Here is an 18,115-nt window from a genome sequence, read left to right on the forward strand (position 1 = left end):
TTACATACATATACATATACATATATATATCTATGATCATGATCTATGTGTGTACGTGTACGTGTGTACTCGTACTTTCGCACACGCAGTAGCCAAGCCCAAAGATATTATTATTAGCTGATAAAATACGATACGATAAAGCGTATCTCGTATCTCGTACTACTACTCACATTGATATGATATGTTTAGTGGCAATGACTAAATTGATTTATGTTTAATCTATGTTCGAGTGCAAAACAATGCTTTTATCATACATACTACACATACACAACCAATTGTAATTATTTATCTGATATTTTCAAGGATTTTAACACAACAATTTTATACGTAAACAAAAAAACACAAAACAAACAAAAATCCCACAAAAAAACTCAAAAACCCAATAAAATTCATTTCAAAATACACAACGGATGAGGATCGAAGGGATAAGGGGCCGGTCTAGCCTATATACATAAACAAAGTTGATATAATTATATATATATATGGATGTGCATATAATACTTTGCCTTTCTTTAATCCCCAAATATCGGTCTAGCGACAACAAGAAAGCTGATAAAAGCCTAATATATGCGTACACACAAATACATCAATATATTTCTGTAACTTCTATGATACACCCCAAGCGCCTGAAATGCGCAACAGATTAATATCTAACAAGAAAACGGATCAAAAACAAAGTACTTCAATGAGAAATAAAAATGATATTTAAAAAATGCATCTTTCCTTTCATATTAGCGGGCCCTTCAGTGCCCGGAATGAACAGCATTCTGAAATAAGGAAATTTCAGTCATTTTGGGCTTCAAGGAAATATGGCACTCGATGGTCTTCCTACAGAGACCAAGAATAGATATCGGGATCAAGAGAAATTTTTTCCTATACAGGAAACTGATCAAATTCATGAATACCTATTCAAAACTTTAACATTAGTTCAAGGAAATAGGGTATACAAATGTCCATCCTCATAGCAGAAACTGGTTGACCAATCACGTGAATACACACTTACATTTCACTTTATATGTAGTAAATGTGTAGTTACCATGTAAAACAATTGACATTTTTGTTTACCTTATTTTACAAAGAATCCAATAAAAGTGAGTCCTTAAAATTTACCTTTCTTGTATAAAATTGATTCAGCAATGTGATAAAATGATGTGTTCAGGGCTGAGGTGCCTAGCTATGTAGAATTAATCCATTGTAGATCAGGGGATATTCAAATTACACTCCATGAAAATGCTGAAACCTGAGGTTTTTAGCGCAGTTCTGGTGCAAGATATCGTGGCATGTTTTTGTTTTTTAAGAAAAAGGGTGGATCTTCAAGAAGACTTTAAATACAGTAATATTTGCCGCAGCTTAGCTTAAATTGTTCACCTGTTTGAATTGCGGGGGTTAAGAGGGCTAAGTTCGCTTTTTTCCATCGGTATATTTCGGTTTATTGCTAAGGGTCAGACCGTATATTTTATGGACAAGTCCGCGGTCACACTAATTTTCTTGTCAGTTAGACACCAAGTCTAGCTCACACACCTTGCATATTTTTATACTTATCATGGGGTTTGTAATATTTTGTAAGACGCGTATAGACACGCCCTCCAATGAACTAATGTACAAATCGTGCAGAAATTCCATTTACAGCCATGTCCCAGGCCACATCGAATACTAATTCGTGATCATCGAATCCGCGATATTGTCACCCTGGTTCGGAATGGATATACTTATACTTTTTGTGGTATTTTCCAATGGTTCCAACTGATATTTTGATACTTTTATAGTATTTTTGAGTGTTTTCTAATATTTTTAAATATTCTTCGCGAAACGTACATTGCCCTCAGGTGTCTTTGTCGATAATTACATCCAATATGTAGTTAAAATGTAGGAAGTGTGTAGTTAGCGTGTACTAAGTGGAAATTTTTGTTGATCTTTTGTGTTCAAACCATATTTTATTAAAAATCCACTAAAGATGAGTACATAAAATAAGCCATTCTAGTATGAAATTGATTAGTTTGTCGGATAGAACTACGTGTGAAGTGCTGATAGTTTTATCAAGCTAGTAAATCCTAATCGAATAACAAAATCGAGGAACATAATTTCTGATCATGGACAGAGAACGTTAGCCCATTGTCGACCAGTGAGTATTAAAATACACTCCACGAAAATGATGACACTCTTTAAGATCAGTATATTTAAGGTATATTTCGGTATATTTCTTAGGGTCAGACCGTATATTGTATCGATAAGTCCGCGGTCGCACTGAAAAAGACGAAATTAATATATAATAATAGAATATTATACCGTGATAATATTGCCAAGCGATCTAATTTGTGTCTTCAGCATCAGAAATTGGGCAACGAAAGCCACGACCTCAAAGGTACAACTGCAAACGAAAGCTAGAGCAAGCCAGCCAGCAGCAGCAACAACAACATCAGCAGAAAGTCAGTCAGCAGCCCACAGAAGATACGAGAGACCGAGCCCGAAACAGAGCCAGCTCGAGAAAACAGCAGAAAGCAAAATGCCACTCTTCGGGAAGTCACAGAAGTCGCCAGTTGAGCTGGTCAAATCGCTCAAGGAGGCAATCAATGCCTTGGAGTCGGGCGACCGAAAAGTGGAGAAGGCGCAGGAGGACTGCAGCAAGAACCTGGTGTCCATCAAGAACATGCTATATGGCAGCAGCGATACAGAGCCGCCAGCGGACTATGTGGTCGCTCAGCTGTCGCAGGAGCTGTATAACAGCAATCTGTTGCTGCTGCTTATACAGAACCTGCACAGGATCGACTTCGAGGGAAAGAAGCATGTGGCACTGATATTCAACAATGTGCTGCGGAGACAGATTGGTACCCGCTCGCCCACAGTGGAGTACATCTGCACGAAACCGGAGATCTTGTTTACACTAATGGGCGGCTACGAGGATGCGCACCCAGAGATTGCCTTGAATTCGGGCACCATGCTGCGGGAGTGCGCTCGCTACGAGGCCCTGGCCAAGATCATGATCCACTCGGACGAGTTCTTCAAGTTCTTCCGTTACGTGGAGGTGTCCACTTTCGATATCGCCTCCGATGCCTTTTCCACCTTCAAGGAGCTCCTCACGCGCCACAAGCTGCTGTGCGCCGAGTTCCTGGACGCCAATTACGACAAGTTCTTCTCGCAGCACTACCAGCGGCTGCTCAACTCGGAGAACTATGTGACGCGCCGCCAGAGCCTGAAGCTTTTGGGCGAGCTGCTGCTGGACCGGCATAACTTCACCGTGATGACGCGCTACATTTCCGAGCCGGAGAACCTGAAGCTGATGATGAACATGCTGAAGGAGAAGTCGCGCAACATCCAGTTCGAGGCGTTTCACGTCTTCAAGGTGTTCGTGGCGAATCCGAACAAGCCGAAGCCGATCCTGGACATCCTGCTGCGCAACCAAACGAAACTGGTCGACTTCCTAACCAATTTCCATACGGACCGTTCCGAGGACGAGCAGTTCAACGACGAGAAGGCCTATCTGATTAAGCAGATAAAGGAGCTGAAACCGCTGCCCGAGGCCTAGTTGACCATCGACGGATGGTCAATGTCGGCGTCTGGGGCAAACGAACCATAACGAGACCGAGAGAAAATAAGAGCGTGAATGAGAGCGAGAACGAGACCAGCAACAGGAACAGGAAGAGGAACAAGAACATCTGGGCCCTCCCGTCGATGGTGGGCTAGCAGGAAGGATGAAAAGGTTTTGTGTGTGGGTTAAAGGCAAATATATATTATATATACTATACTATATTTTGTGACGATGAGATGACTACACTTGTGAGTAACTAAACAATAATTTAGACACCAACCACAATGATAATGATAAAAAAAACATAACGATAAAGCTAAATAGAAACAACAACAAAACAATGAGTAAGAGTACGAAAGTAAATAGCGTAAACTGAAATAATAATGTTGCGAATTTAACATAAAAACACATTAAACACGACCCCGGACCAAACCCGGACCACCCCCGGCCACACCTCTCGCCTCACCTCAATCCAACTTTTATGTTTTTTTTTTTCATTTCTTTCTTTCTTTTCCGCTTTTTGTCCACGTTCCACACGAAATGATCCGAGAGTGCGGTGCGGTTCGTTGTTCTTGCTCCAGTTAAGAGTCATCGGATTCCCCTCTAGACCTATTTTCCTATTCCTATTCAAAATAGTTGTTGTATTTGAAATTTAAGCGTTTTTGAAACGAACCAACACGCCCCCAACCCTCCCCCAGCCTTTTGCCCCCAGCCACATGCCTGTCTGAAGAAGAAGTCAATGCAGATTCGAAATGAGTTTTGACCTAAAAATGTAATTCCACGCAAAGTTCATAAACAAAAAACTAAATACTAAATAACGCATAATAATAATAATTCATAGTGATAATTGTTTATTTTATGCATCCTTTGGCATAGACTGCATAGAAGAGAAGAGAAGAGAGTGGGAGCATTCAACACAACAAAACACACACAAAAACACACATACCACACACACACATTACTACAAAGGGAAGTAAAACAACAACATTGCGAGCAACATAATAAATATACGATTATTATAATTTATATTATTCCCAAAATTAAAGAGCCAAAACTAAAAGAGAAATACAATTAGTCATTTTTGTTTGCAGCTGATTCTTGGGTGTGGGGGGCTCTCGCAATGGGGGCGCACCGCCCCGCCCCGCCCTGAGTCATGTGCAGAGATGCCAGGGCGGCAGAGTCGGCAGATTGATCAAGGGCTGGGCAGCTACACATTTCACAGAAATGACTTTTATTTTAGTGTATACTTAGAATATGGTAAGTAGATAGGCTAACTAGGGCTATGCTATGCTATGAGATATGCGATTCCTGACCTAGCGGCGCTTTTTCTTCTCCAGCTTGCGGATCTTGTGCAGGCGTGCCCTCACCGGCTCACTCTCTCTCTCCGTTTCGTTGGCGTCCACCGTCTCCTCGCCGGCCATCAGCACGGCTGCCGAGATGCATACGAACTGGAATATGGCTCCCACATAAAGTCCGTACCGTATTAATATACTGAACAGGTCCTCTTCCCCATATTTGTCTAGGGAAGCAGCAGCTGCTGCACCCGTGACAATACTTTCCACAGATGCCGACATTTCGAATCGAATTTCACAGGAATTGCAAAAACAAAAGATTTTGTGTGGTGCGGTGTTTTTTTTTCTGGATTTGTTTTGTTTGTATTCAGTAGGGATGGGCAAACTGATATATATCGATACATGTGCGGTTCAACTATCGCATCGCTAATTCAATCTAGTCTCGGGAGGCGACTTATCGCCAATTTTTGCATAATATATAATAGATTTTATTACAAATAGTCAAAACAAAGTGGAATTATGTCATGTTTTCGGCTGGCGACTGCCACAGCCCTAGTAGCGGCAACACGTCCTCTGCCGGTGGGCAGCAGGACTTCGCGATTTCTGTGCAATAAATCCCATCAGGAATTTGCATTAGCACGCCGACCCTTCAGCAAAACAGCAGAAGCACCAGGCAATGGCGTTAAGAAGCCGCCCAATGGAACATTCAAGCTGGCGCTATTCGGAGCCGGTCTGGGCGCAGTCACAGGCTCAGTGTACACAGTATACTCGCGATGGACTGATGGCGACTCCCACAAGGAGCACGAGCACACGCCGCCCAAGCGTGTGGAAAACATGCCGGAGGGCGTGCGTATAACCAAGCGTTATGTGAACCCCAAAGACACCTCCGGACTGGATATTGTGTTATTTCAGTTCCAGACATGTCCGTTCTGCTGTAAGGTCCGTGCATACTTGGACTACATGGGCGTTTCCTACTCGGTTGTCGAGGTGGATGCCGTTCTGCGGCAGGATATTCGGTGGTCGACAATTAAGAAAGTCCCTATGGTGCTCATACGCCAGCGGGATGGTCAATACGTCCAAATGGTTGATTCCAGTGCCATTATATCGTTAATAGCCACCTATCTTCACGATAAGCGCACCGATATTGGCGAGCTGGCAGAATTCTACCCACACATCTCCTTCTTTGACGACGAAAGCAAGAAAAAAACGGATATATTGAACAAGTACTTCCTTATGTATCAGGATCGAGCACCCAAGAGTGTAACCAAGGAAACGGAGGAGTAAGCCCAAGTGCATTTCACATTCCCAGATTGTCCTAATCAAATGAATTCTTCACAGAACCGATCGCAAATGGAGGACCTGGGCGGACAACCACTTGGTCCACCTCATTTCACCGAACTGTTATCAGAGCATGAGCGAGTCTCTGGAGACATTTGAGTGGTTCGCAAAGGCGGGCGAGTGGGACGTGCATTTTCCGCAGTGGGAACGAAATATGATGGTTTATTGCGGTGCCGTGGCCATGTGGGGGATTGCCAAGGTGCTGAAACGTCGCCATGCTCTCTCCGATGATGTCCGATCTCATATGTATGATGCCCTGGACAAGTGGACCACCGAGCTGAAAAAGCGAAACACAAAGTTCATGGGCGGAAAGCAGCCCAGTCTTGCGGATCTCTCCGTTTTCGGTGTCCTTAGCAGTATGGAGGGATGCCAGACATTCAAAGACTGCCTGCAGAACACCAGCATTGGTAAATAGTTCATTGGAATTCATTCAAAAACAATTCTATCATAATACTTTTTGCATTTGCAGGCAAATGGTTTTATGACGTCAAGGAGATTGTGGAAAAGAACCGGGGTCAGCTGTACAGAGAACGCATTGAGGGTGTCGTTCCAGCTGTTTAGAGCGAAGAATTATATACATTTATTTACCCAAAGATTGTTATAAAAGTAAATAGTTCAATAAAACAAAAACACTATGCAACAGCATTTTTACGCTTCGAACCAAACCGACTTTTTCTGATAGTAAAGATTTTTTTAGAGGTAGTGCTACTCTTTTCTCATAATTGTGCAATTCTGAAAACCTGAAACACTTTGGAGCCTCCGTTTGGGAAGTATTAAGTTTTAAAATTTTAAATTGATCCTAATTTTGATGTATCGATTAACCCATTGTAGACCAAGAAGGTATTTTAATATGCCACCGAAAATATTGAAAATGGAATAATTTTAGCGTAGTCAGGTGAAAGATATCGTGTTTTTTTTTTTTTTTAATTTCAGATGAAAAATGGCATGGATATACAAGAAGAATTCGCAATCAGTAATATATGACGCCATTTACCGCAATTCGTTGAACTGTTTAAAAAGAGGGGGCTTAAGTGGGCTAAGTTCGTTTTTCGTTGGTCACACTGGTTCAACTCCACGTTGTTTTGGATCGCTGCTTGCTCGTTCTTTAGAACTCGAAATTTGTTAAAATAAAGAGGAATGGGTCGCAAATTTCAGAAGAAAAAGCAGGTCGATCAACTGGAGATTGTGCCTGTTGATGAAAATCCACCGCTACCTCCACAGCGGAAGTCAGATGATGTTGTTCCCAAAAGAGTAAGAAGATTTTAAAATTTAAAATAAAGGCACCGCTAAAACGCACCTACTTGATCTTGCAGGAGAAATGGGTGAACAAACAGCGTGTTTTGGTCTTCTCAGCGCGTGGTATTAGCCACAGAGACAGACATTTAATGCGCGACATCAAAACCTTGATGCCGCATCATCGAGCCGAATCGAAAATGGAGCGTGCCAAGACTCTGTCGGTGGTGAATGAGATGTGTGAAATGAAGCACTGCAACAAGGCCATGCTCTTTGAAGGGCGCCGCAAGCGGGACCTGTACATGTGGGTGTCCAACACGGTCGGCTCCGAAGGGCCATCAGCGAAATTCCTTATCGAGAACATTCACACAATGGCTGAGTTGAAGATGACCGGAAATTGTTTGAGAGGCTCGCGCCCACTGCTATCGTTCGACTCGAAATTCGATGAGTTGCCGCACCTAAAGCTCCTTAAGGAGCTCTTTGTGCAGACCTACTCAGTGCCCCACCACCATCCCAAGAGTCAGCCGTTTGTGGATCACGTCTTTACCTTTACCTTCCTGGACAATCGCATCTGGTTCAGGAATTTCCAGATTCTTTCCGAAGACGGCGGCCTGTCAGAGGTGGGACCGCGGTACGTGATGAATCCCGTCAAGATATTCGACGGTTCTTTCACAGGCAAAACCCTATGGGAGAATCCCGACTATGTCAGCCCATCCAAGCAGCGACAGATCCTGAAGAAATCGGCCAAGGATAAGTACGTAAACCGTGTGGAGCAGAAGGTGCAACACGAGGCGACGCGTCCCGTTAAGGCATACGACGGCATCGACAACGATGAACTCTTCGATGATGAAGATCCCATAGCGACAGCTAAGATCTTGGCTGCGATAGCCAAAAAGAAACAGCAGGAAAATGAGCAAAAAACGCCAAAGTCAGCGCTGACCAAGAAGATTAAGGAGAAACAATTGAAGGCCATCAAAAAGGTAATCGACCAGAAGAAGGCTAAGGTAACAAAAAGGGTAAAAAAAGTATGAATGCCTTGCTTTAGAAAATACAATTAAATACAAAAGGATTATATTTTATAAACACATTCATATATAAATTGTGCATTCTTAATTAGAATATCAATAGACAAGATTACATGTTACTATTCGCTCTCACTTTTGGGCTTTGTACGTCGCGACGGAGATAGTCCTAAGACTGGGCTATAAGTATATATAAATATTAATATATTAACATCCTAGTGAGATGTGCGTTGAGTTTCGGGAGGCTTGGAATAAATAGAAAAAGACGTGTTTGCAGTGTTACTCTTCCGACATGGGGGCAACCTCTGGGTCAGATGGAGGGAGTCGTGTAATACTGAACGGCTGCTTGTTGATGGGCATCATCTCCACCACCTGAATGGGCGGCTCCTCGCCGGGTTGCAGCGGTTCCTCGCCAACCAATTTGGCTAGATTGCTTTGAGCCCAACGACCAGCGCGGCCGTTGATTTGTTTATCCTCGCAAACGCACAGGAACAAAGTGTCCACCACCATCTGTTTGTTGGATGGGATCAATATTAGAGATAATCGTTGACATGATAGGCAGCATTGATTACTCACCTCAAAGAGCGACAGGATAATGTGGGCGATGAAGAATGAAAATATAATAATGAGTATTACGGGGGCCATGTAGAAGTTCAGACCCGGCATATCCTTTAGCATGAAAATACCAATCAGGCCGGACAGAGCGGCCACCACAACCTTTCCCAAAAAGAGAATAAAGTCGCCAACGCTGTTGATTGTGGCCACCTGCAGGACATTGGTGGCCATGGCGTTCCAAGCCTAGAAAACAAGAGCGAGATAGCGATAGACGTTTTTTTTTGATACCTCTAATCTGATTATTTGATTATCTCAAGCCCAAACTTACGATTCCGGCAGCTGGGCAAAAGTTAATTGATTCGATCGCCACAACGGTGTAGGCATTGTGATTGAGAAAGCGTATGAACTTCTCCAGCAGCCAGAAGCCACAAATGCAGCACTTTAAGCAGCAGGCGGCACACTCCGAACCCTTGTCTTCGCCCTTCTTTAGCCTGGAATGGAAAGGGCAATCGTGAATAATAGCTATGCATGTTATGGAGGTCGAGGAGAGAAACTTACTTGGCATACAAATAGGTGAGTATTAGGCGAGGAATCTTGAATATAGTGATCACAAAGGATCCCTTGGCAACGGTTCCCAGATGATATTTGACCAGCTTTCCAATGGCATACAATGTGGGCGTTGTGGTGGGCTTGCCAAAGTACCAGAAGGCCACAGCAGCGGCCAATGCAAACTGCTGACAGGCAAAAATGAACTCCACCGTCCAAATGAGACCCACCACATATATCCAGAACATGCTCCGCAGGGCACTGGCATCGGCATACTCTACACGTTTAGTGACTGTTTAAACAGGGAATGCAATTAATGAAACTGTAAGCATAGTTCGCTGATTTAAGAGGTTTGTTTTATCGTTGTATGTACACAGTAGAACCGAAAGTGGTTTGGAAGAAAAAAAACACACAGAAATATGTACACAAGAGTTGAGGATTGAACTCTGTTGTGCCTTTAGAAAAAATCACTTACTTATTCAACCATAAATCACATCATAAAACACACACACAAAAAATACAAAAGATATACATGTGTTTGGTTAATTCAATTAGCACTGCTCTCAAGCCAATTATCAATAGAGCCTGGCCAAGAAATGAGTTCATCCCAACCGCACCTCCATCTCTACTTACTTCTCTGATCGTTGAGGCTGGTATTGTTGCTCGCGAACAACGCGTTGGCAGGCAGCGACTGATGTACTTCGGCCGTATTGTCAAACGGAGAAATGGGACCCTGACCCGGAGAGCTGGCTGTGGCCAGGCAGACGACTACTGCAACCCAGAAGCTCAGAAAGGCAATTAGCACAACGAATGCCAAGAGCGGAGCAATCAAAAGACCTGGCAGATTCATCATGCATTGACCAGCTTCCTCGAAGAGGGCCGACAAACCAGCCAGTTTGTTCTTCAGAAAGTAGATAACAACCAAAAGGATTATCTGCAAAATAGAGACGCACATGAGAAACCAACCATTGGCTGATGTTTATGGGAATATCAAACCATTGTTATAGTTGCCAGGACGGCCAGCGTTAGCACTGCCTGCTGATTGCGCACAAACTCCTCCAGCAGGGAGTACTGTGTGTTCACTTGTCCCGACTTGTACTTGATGTTGTAGTAGGCGTACCACAGAGCCGCCGTCAGGCCAATGCTGGCCACAATCACCAGCACACAAATGACCCAGGAGACGATGCGAGAGAGCCAATGCATCATGGTAACCAGAGCAATCGATATAACTAAAGAAACAGCCAAATTAGAAACGATTCAAATTATGATAAAGGGTACCTACGCAGGGCTATACCACAGACCATGGCAATGATGTGCCAACTGGAGTAGATGTCGTTGAGGAATTGTGCTGCCACGTCCCAGTTATTGAGCATCTTGTAAAATTCCTGCACCTTATCTCCAGTGCCCTTCGGCACGCAGCGATGCAGAACAGGAGAACTACGAGGAAGGCAAACATTTGAGTACCCAAATGGAACAAAGAATTGAAAAACAATCGCACCTCTCGTAGACCGGAAAACTAGGACATGGGCCGAGAAAGTTGAAGGTCTTGCCATCATTTCCCAACGTACTGAGCTGATCCATGTTGTAGTCATATTTGCAGAGATGGCTGCCCGTTTGAGTGTAGTACTGAAGCAGCTCACTGGGCTTGGTCAGTGTTTTGGCGGGGCAGGTCTTTACGCATATCTTCAAGGACTTTTTTAACTCCTTCACATCGAAGTAGAAGAGTTCGGGCTTGTCTACGGTGTTCATGCCGGACAGGGGAAAATCATGGAAACGCTCATTGTTCTTAACTCCACAGGTGTTGCCAAAAGAGTCGTAGCCATTGATGATTCGCAGAGGATTGCCATAAAAAAACGAAAATATCGCTATCACAATCTGAAAAGAAAATCCCTCCAATCAGTTAATATCAGCAGCAAAGATAGCCAGCAAATACATATGTATATGCAGAAATTGTCCGCCAACGCCCTCGAACATGGCATGACAAGGGCCATTATTATTATAATCGTTTTAATGGACGTACCCATGGATATATATCACATGGAAATGCTTTCACGACAAGGGAGTGGCGTATCCAGCAGGACACTGGAAAAGCAGAAATTTATTCAGCTCTTGCCGAGGTCTCAAAAGAGCCAGTGTTAAGTCATCGCATTCATTAACAGAATTAACAATTCCATTCTCATATGATGGCAGTGGCAATGGCGATGACGACATGACTTGCTCGCCTAAGTAACAAGTAGTCGCCTCCACCTCCTCACAGACAGCGCGCCAAGCATTCGCACACTCACACAGAGACAAAGGAAAGCATTCGCATTAAAGTAGATTGATCTCTCACCGCTCGCTTTCACTTTTTTTATATACTCTCCCACATATGCATATCTGCGCTATATGGCGACAGGCGAATGGTTGCGTATATTTACCAGAAATAGCCAAAATATAATATAAAGCGCCAGCCAGAAGACATCAGTGCAGGACCGGTATTTAGGCCTATGGTTTTGAGTCTCGCCCTCGCCATCCTTGCTCTCTGCACAGCCCATCTTAAGCTGAATTCACTGAAATACGATTCTGCCGGCAAAAGTCTTCTTATCACAAGGCGGTTTGTATAAATCTTTGTACAATATTGAGCCACTTGTTTGTTTTGATTCAGTGTAGAGTAGTGATGTAAAAAAACATCGATGCATCGAACATCGATGTTTTTCTGCCGATGTTTACTGATGTTTTCCGATGTTTTTGCTGCTACCGATGTTTTGCAAAACATCGGAAAACATCAGTAAACATCGACAGAAAACATCGCAAAACATCGGTAGTTTAATTTCATATCACTGCGTATTTGTCTTCTGTAAGCAGCAACACAGCAATGCCAAAGTAAGTAAACATATTTGACTTAAAATGAATCAAATCTACTATAGATGGTATACATTTGGTTAAATATGAAACTGCGAACGCCGCTAACATCATTCGAAGGCAACCCGTTGTGTGTTTGGGAAGGTATGAGGAGTACAGTCACAGACATATACCTTATTAATATTACAGAATATACAGTACAATCTCATACACAAATTCTCATAAATACAATTGTCCATGTCACTTCATGTCAATGAATATGACGACAAGAAAATTACATTAGCAACTAAGAATAGACTATTGCACTTGTAAACTCGAACCCACCAAAAAGGATGAAGCAATAAACTATTTGCTTTATTGCTGCCAAGTACCTAAGTAAATGCACTGAAATGTAACCCCCGCACAGAGTAAGTGCACCCAAACCAGTATTTTAAAGGGAGCCAAATCGAAATCTTCGGAAGGCTATATCTCAGACAAATTTGGCCAGATCGGAGAACGGTCAGCTGTCCCAGGATTGATGGTTACATCATGATTTTTTGCGAAAATCGTGACAAAATGGATGTCCTTTTTTCCGATCGCAATCGATTGACAGGACTCTCCTGATCACGAAAAGACATGCCGCACGCCGATCGGCTGCCGTATTGCAGAGATATAGCGTGCAGAAGAAACCAGTATTTCAAGGACATGCAAATCGTAGTTTTTGGAAGGCTATATCTCAGACAAATATGGCCAGATCGGCGAACGGTCAGCTGTCCCAGGATCGTGAGGGTCCTGACTGTCGATTGGCATCAAAATCTCGACTACGAAAATGAGGCCGATTTTTTGAAAATTTAATGATGTAACCATCATGATTTTTTGCGAAAATCGTGAAAAAATGGATGTCCTTTTTTCCGATCGCAATCGATTGGCAGGACTCTCCTGATCACGAAAAGACATGCCGCACCCCGATCGGCTGCCGTATTGCAGAGATATAGCGTGCAGAAGAAACCAGTATTTCAAGGACATGCAAATCGTAGTTTTTGGAAGGCTATATCTCAGACAAATATGGCCAGATCGGAGAACGGTCAGCTGTCCCAGGATCGTGAGGGTCCTGACTGTCGATCGGCATCAAAATCTCGACTACGAAAATGAGGCCGATTTTTTGAAAATTTAATGATGGTTACATCATGATTTTTTGCGAAAATCGTGACAAAATGGATGTCCTTTTTTCCGATCGCAATCGATTGACAGGACTCTCCTGATCACGAAAAGACATGCCGCACGCCGATCGGCTGCCGTATTGCAGAGATATAGCGTGCAGAAGAAACCAGTATTTCAAGGACATGCAAATCGTAGTTTTTGGAAGGCTATATCTCAGACAAATATGGCCAGATCGGCGAACGGTCAGCTGTCCCAGGATCGTGAGGGTCCTGACTGTCGATTGGCATCAAAATCTCGACTACGAAAATGAGGCCGATTTTTTGAAAATTTAATGATGTAACCATCATGATTTTTTGCGAAAATCGTGAAAAAATGGATGTCCTCTTTTCCGATCGCAATCGATTGGCACGACTCTCCTGATCACGGAAAGACATGCCGCACCCCGATCGGCTGCCGTATTGCAGAGATATAGCGTGCAGAAGAGACCAGTATTTTAAAGATACGCAAATTCGAATCTTCCCATGCTATATCTCTGACAAATTTGGCCAGATCGGCGAACGGTCAGCTGTCCCAGGATCATGAGGGTCCTGACTGTCGATCGGCATCAAAATCTCGACTACGAAAATGAGGCCGATTTTTTGAAAATTTAATGATGTAACCATCATGATTTTTTGCGAAAATCGTGAAAAAATGGATGTCCTCTTTTCCGATCGCAATCGATTGGCAGGACTCTCCTGATCACGAAAAGACATGCCGCACGCCAATCGGCTGCCGTATTGCAGAGATATAGCGTGCAGAAGAGACCAGTATTTTAAAGATACGCAAATTCGAATCTTCGCAAGGCTATATCTCAGACAAATTTGGCCAGATCGGCGAACGGTCAGCTGTCCCAGGATCGTGAGGGTCCTGACTGTCGATCGGCATCAAAATCTCGACTACGAAAATGAGGCCGATTTTTTGAAAATTTAATGATGTAACCATCATGATTTTTTGCGAAAATCGTGAAAAAATGGATGTCCTTTTTTTCGATCGCAATCGATTGGCAGGACTCTCCTGATCACGGAAAGACATGCCGCACCCCGATCGGCTGCCGTATTGCAGAGATATAGCGTGCAGAAGAAACCAGTATTTCTAGGACATGCAAATTCGAATCTTCGCAAGGCTATATCTCAGACAAATTTGGCCAGATCGGAGAACGGTCAGCTGTCCCAGGATCGTGAGGGTCCTGACTGTCGATCGGCATCAAAATCTCGACTACGAAAATGAGGCCGATTTTTTGAAAATTTAATGATGTAACCATCATGATTTTTTGCGAAAATCGTGAAAAAATGGATGTCCTTTTTTTCGATCGCAATCGATTGGCAGGACTCTCCTGATCACGGAAAGACATGCCGCACCCCGATCGGCTGCCGTATTGCAGAGATATAGCGTGCAGAAGAAACCAGTATTTCTAGGACATGCAAATCGTAGTTTTTGGAAGGCTATATCTCAGAGAAATATGGCCAGATCGGAGAACGGTCAGCTGTCCCAGGATCGTGAGGGTCCTGACTGTCGATCGGCATCAAAATCTCGACTACGAAAATGAGGCCGATTTTTTGAAAATTTAATGATGTAACCATCATGATTTTTTGCGAAAATCGTGAAAAAATGGATGTCCTTTTTTCCGATCGCAATCGATTGGCAGGACTCTCCTGATCACGGAAAGACATGCCGCACCCCGATCGGCTGCCGTATTGCAGAGATATAGCGTGCAGAAGAGACCAGTATCTTATAGATACGCAAATTTGAATCTTCGCAAGGCAGACAAATAGGGCCAGATCGGTGGAGGACCCACTCTCCCAGGATAGTAAGGGTCCAGACTGTCGCTCGGCATGATGATTCATCATGAATTTTTGCGAAAATCGTGATGAAATGGATGTCAGGGCAATCGATGTTACCCACTGTGGCGTCGGCTATCGTCGTGGCATAATGAGCCTGCCCTGACGCCCATTCATACGCCGCCGAAACAAGCGATGGTCTACAGCTTCAAAACGCGTAAGTGAATCAGTATATAATTGTGGAAATATTTGAAAATATATGTATCTTCCTTCACAGAGGACTTATGTACCCTACGACTTACCTCAAACCGAGTCCTGTCCGATTTCCCCCCGCCAGACGGAGACCTATCCAAGCATTAGCGAGGCGTATGGGAGACAGACAGAATCATATCCGTATCAGCAGGATAGAAGTGCACAACTACAAGATCCGAGCCTAGCAAGCCATCGTCATCCTTCGACCTGGCCATCGACAACAAGGACTCTGACTCTGGCAACCAATGGAGGGGATACACGGGCTACTACCTAGACTCTAGACAGATCACGTTGTTGTTAGGCTTAGGGATATATAGTAGTATAGTATACGGATATATAGTAGATAAAATTGTCTATTTGTACTAAGCCAAGTTTTGATGAATAAAACTATTGAAAAATCATCCTTGCTGTATTCTGTATCGGGGGAGACTATTCACATTACAAAAAGGCGTGGGACGCCCAGATCGGTACACAAATGGCGGAATAAACGGATTTTTTTGATTGGGGAAAAGGTCCTTGATCCTTAATAAGGACACCACTAATTTAGGGACATTTTTTCGATCACAGGAAGCCATCGCACGCCAGATCGGCCCACAAATAGCCCATAAAACTAAATATGTATGGTAGGGGTTGTTGGAGTCCTTAACGAAGGATCAAGGATATTTTTCTGATCACGGCGGACCATGGCACGCCCCGATCCGACCACAAATAAGAGAGAAAACAAGATATACATATCTAGAGCAAATATCCTTGATCCTTGGTCCTTGATAAGGAATGCATCAGATAAAGGAAGCTATTCCGAACCCAGGAAGTCGTCGCACGTCGCGATCGGGCCACAAATAAGGGCGAAAACAAGATTTATATGTCTAGAGCAAATATCCTTGATCCTTGGTCCTTGATAAGGAATGCATTAGATAAAGGAAGCTATTCCGAACCCAGGAAGGCGTCGCACGTCGCGATCGGGCAACAAATAAGGGAGAAAACATGATTTATATGTCTAGACCAAATATCCTTGGTCCTTGATAAGGAATGCATCAGATAAAGGAAGCTATTCCGAACCCAGGAAGGCGTCGCACGTCGCGATCGGGCCACAAATAAGGGCGAAAACAAGATTTATATGTCTAGAGCAAATATCCTTGATCCTTGGTCCTTGATAAGGAATGCATTAGATAAAGGAAGCTATTCCGAACCCAGGAAGCCATCGCACGTCATGATCGGGCTTCAAATAACGAAGAAAACAACAAAAGTACTTGTTGTCAATTGTTGTACAACAACAACAACTTTCAAATTGCGTCCGCTCAAATGGGGAAAAACGAGAATTTCAGATCTGGGATACCAGGCGAACAGAAATCAGTAGAAGGTCGCTGCTTTTTTTAAAACTTTCCCGCCATTTTTCAACCCAAAAGTATGCAACATTTTTTGCAATCGCCAAAGTTGCTTGCTGTTGATTTCTGTTCGCCTGGTATCCCAGATCTGAAATTCTGGATTTTGGTCATTTCAGAGGTCGCAGGTTGAGGATTGTTGTTGTATAACAACAAACATTTCTAGTATAACAATTGGCAACAACAACTTTTGTTGTTTTCTTCGTTATTTGAAGCCCGATCGAGACGTGCGATGGCTTCCTGGGTTCCGAATAGCTTCCTTGATTTAGTGCATTCTTTATCAAGGACCAAGGATCAAGGATATTTGCTCTAGACATGTATATCTTGTTTTCTCGCTTATTTGTGGTCGGATCGGGGCGTGCCATGGTCCGCCGTGATCAGAATAATATCCTTGATCCTTCGTTAAGGACTCCAACAACCCCTACCATACATATTTAGTTTTATGGGCTATTTGTGGGCCGATCTGGGCGTGCGATGGCTTCCTGTGATCGAAAAAATGTCCCTAAATTAGTGGTGTCCTTATTAAGGATCAAGGACCTTTTCCCCAATCAAAAAAATCCGTTTATTCCGCCATTTGTGTACCGATCTGGGCGTCCCACGCCTTTTTGTAATGTGAATAGTCTCCCCCGATACAGAATACAGCAAGGATGATTTTTCAATAGTTTTATTCATCAAAACTTGGCTTAGTACAAATAGACAATTTTATCTACTATATATCCGTATACTATACTACTATATATCCCTAAGCCTAACAACAACGTGATCTGTCTAGAGTCTAGGTAGTAGCCCGTGTATCCCCTCCATTGGTTGCCAGAGTCAGAGTCCTTGTTGTCGATGGCCAGGTCGAAGGATGACGATGGCTTGCTAGGCTCGGATCTTGTAGTTGTGCACTTCTATCCTGCTGATACGGATATGATTCTGTCTGTCTCCCATACGCCTCGCTAATGCTTGGATAGGTCTCCGTCTGGCGGGGGGAAATCGGACAGGACTCGGTTTGAGGTAAGTCGTGGGGTACATAAGTCCTCTGTGAAGGAAGAAACATATATTTTCAAATATTTCCACAATTATATACTGATTCACTTACGCGTTTTGAAGCTGTAGCCCATCGCTTGATTCGGCGGCGTATGAATGGTCGTCAGGGCAGGCTCATTATGCCACGACGATAGCCGAA

At 43.5% G+C, this 18,115-nt stretch overlaps 5 protein-coding genes and 1 long non-coding RNA gene across 6 annotated transcripts; 4 read left to right on the plus strand and 2 right to left on the minus strand.

Annotated features, from left to right (window-relative positions):
• The first annotated feature begins 2,186 nt into the window (after positions 1–2,186).
• Positions 2,187–4,322, plus strand: Mo25 (calcium binding protein Mo25). Its single transcript, XM_001353026.4, has one exon. The coding sequence runs from the start codon at positions 2,504–2,506 to the stop codon at positions 3,521–3,523; it is 1,020 nt and encodes a 339-aa protein (XP_001353062.1). The 5' UTR covers positions 2,187–2,503; the 3' UTR covers positions 3,524–4,322.
• Positions 4,323–4,592: 270 nt separating this feature from the next.
• Positions 4,593–5,213, minus strand: LOC4812677 (protein anon-73B1). Its single transcript, XM_001353025.4, has one exon. It carries the CDS (start codon positions 5,098–5,100, stop codon positions 4,840–4,842), a length of 261 nt encoding a protein of 86 aa, XP_001353061.1. The 5' UTR covers positions 5,101–5,213; the 3' UTR covers positions 4,593–4,839.
• A 30-nt stretch (positions 5,214–5,243) lies between these two features.
• Su(P) (prostaglandin E synthase Su(P)) lies at positions 5,244–6,801 on the plus strand. The gene is made up of 3 exons (XM_001353024.4): positions 5,244–6,098; positions 6,157–6,563; positions 6,626–6,801. The coding sequence occupies exons 1-3, from the start codon at positions 5,338–5,340 to the stop codon at positions 6,715–6,717; spliced, it is 1,260 nt and encodes a 419-aa protein (XP_001353060.2). The 5' UTR covers positions 5,244–5,337; the 3' UTR covers positions 6,718–6,801.
• A 398-nt stretch (positions 6,802–7,199) lies between these two features.
• LOC4812675 (ribosome biogenesis protein BRX1 homolog) lies at positions 7,200–8,508 on the plus strand. The gene is made up of 2 exons (XM_001353023.4): positions 7,200–7,407; positions 7,470–8,508. Exons 1-2 carry the CDS (start codon positions 7,294–7,296, stop codon positions 8,418–8,420), a joined length of 1,065 nt encoding a protein of 354 aa, XP_001353059.1. The 5' UTR covers positions 7,200–7,293; the 3' UTR covers positions 8,421–8,508.
• Ctl1 (choline transporter-like protein 1) lies at positions 8,444–12,046 on the minus strand. Its single transcript, XM_001353022.4, has 9 exons — positions 11,930–12,046; positions 11,011–11,387; positions 10,795–10,949; positions 10,509–10,741; positions 10,146–10,446; positions 9,525–9,804; positions 9,295–9,457; positions 8,988–9,209; positions 8,444–8,921 (listed from the first exon to the last, which is right to left on the minus strand). Exons 1-9 carry the CDS (start codon positions 12,044–12,046, stop codon positions 8,691–8,693), a joined length of 2,079 nt encoding a protein of 692 aa, XP_001353058.2. The 3' UTR covers positions 8,444–8,690.
• A 126-nt stretch (positions 12,047–12,172) lies between these two features.
• On the plus strand, positions 12,173–12,743 carry LOC117184610 (uncharacterized). Its single transcript, XR_004470020.1, has 2 exons — positions 12,173–12,374; positions 12,474–12,743. It is a non-coding gene; the product is annotated as an uncharacterized lncRNA (long non-coding RNA).
• The last annotated feature ends 5,372 nt before the right edge of the window (positions 12,744–18,115 follow it).

The sequence above is a fragment of the Drosophila pseudoobscura genome, chromosome X (assembly GCF_009870125.1).
Source record: "Drosophila pseudoobscura strain MV-25-SWS-2005 chromosome X, UCI_Dpse_MV25, whole genome shotgun sequence".
NCBI lineage: Eukaryota > Metazoa > Arthropoda > Insecta > Diptera > Drosophilidae > Drosophila > Drosophila pseudoobscura.

Bases quoted from the DNA above. Each gene is read 5' to 3' on its own strand.
- Mo25 (XM_001353026.4), top strand. From the start codon at position 2,504: ATGCCACTCTTCGGGAAGTCACAGAAGTCGCCAGTTGAGCTGGTCAAA.
- LOC4812677 (XM_001353025.4), bottom strand. From the start codon at position 5,100: ATGTCGGCATCTGTGGAAAGTATTGTCACGGGTGCAGCAGCTGCTGCT.
- LOC4812675 (XM_001353023.4), top strand. From the start codon at position 7,294: ATGGGTCGCAAATTTCAGAAGAAAAAGCAGGTCGATCAACTGGAGATT. The intron at 7,408-7,469 runs GTAAGAAGATTT...TTGATCTTGCAG, and splicing joins ATGATGTTGTTCCCAAAAGA to GAGAAATGGGTGAACAAACA.
- Ctl1 (XM_001353022.4), bottom strand. From the start codon at position 12,046: ATGGGCTGTGCAGAGAGCAAGGATGGCGAGGGCGAGACTCAAAACCAT. The intron at 9,458-9,524 runs GTAAGTTTCTCT...TTTCCATTCCAG, and splicing joins CTCACCTATTTGTATGCCAA to GCTAAAGAAGGGCGAAGACA. The intron at 8,922-8,987 runs GTGAGTAATCAA...TCCAACAAACAG, and splicing joins TTATCCTGTCGCTCTTTGAG to ATGGTGGTGGACACTTTGTT.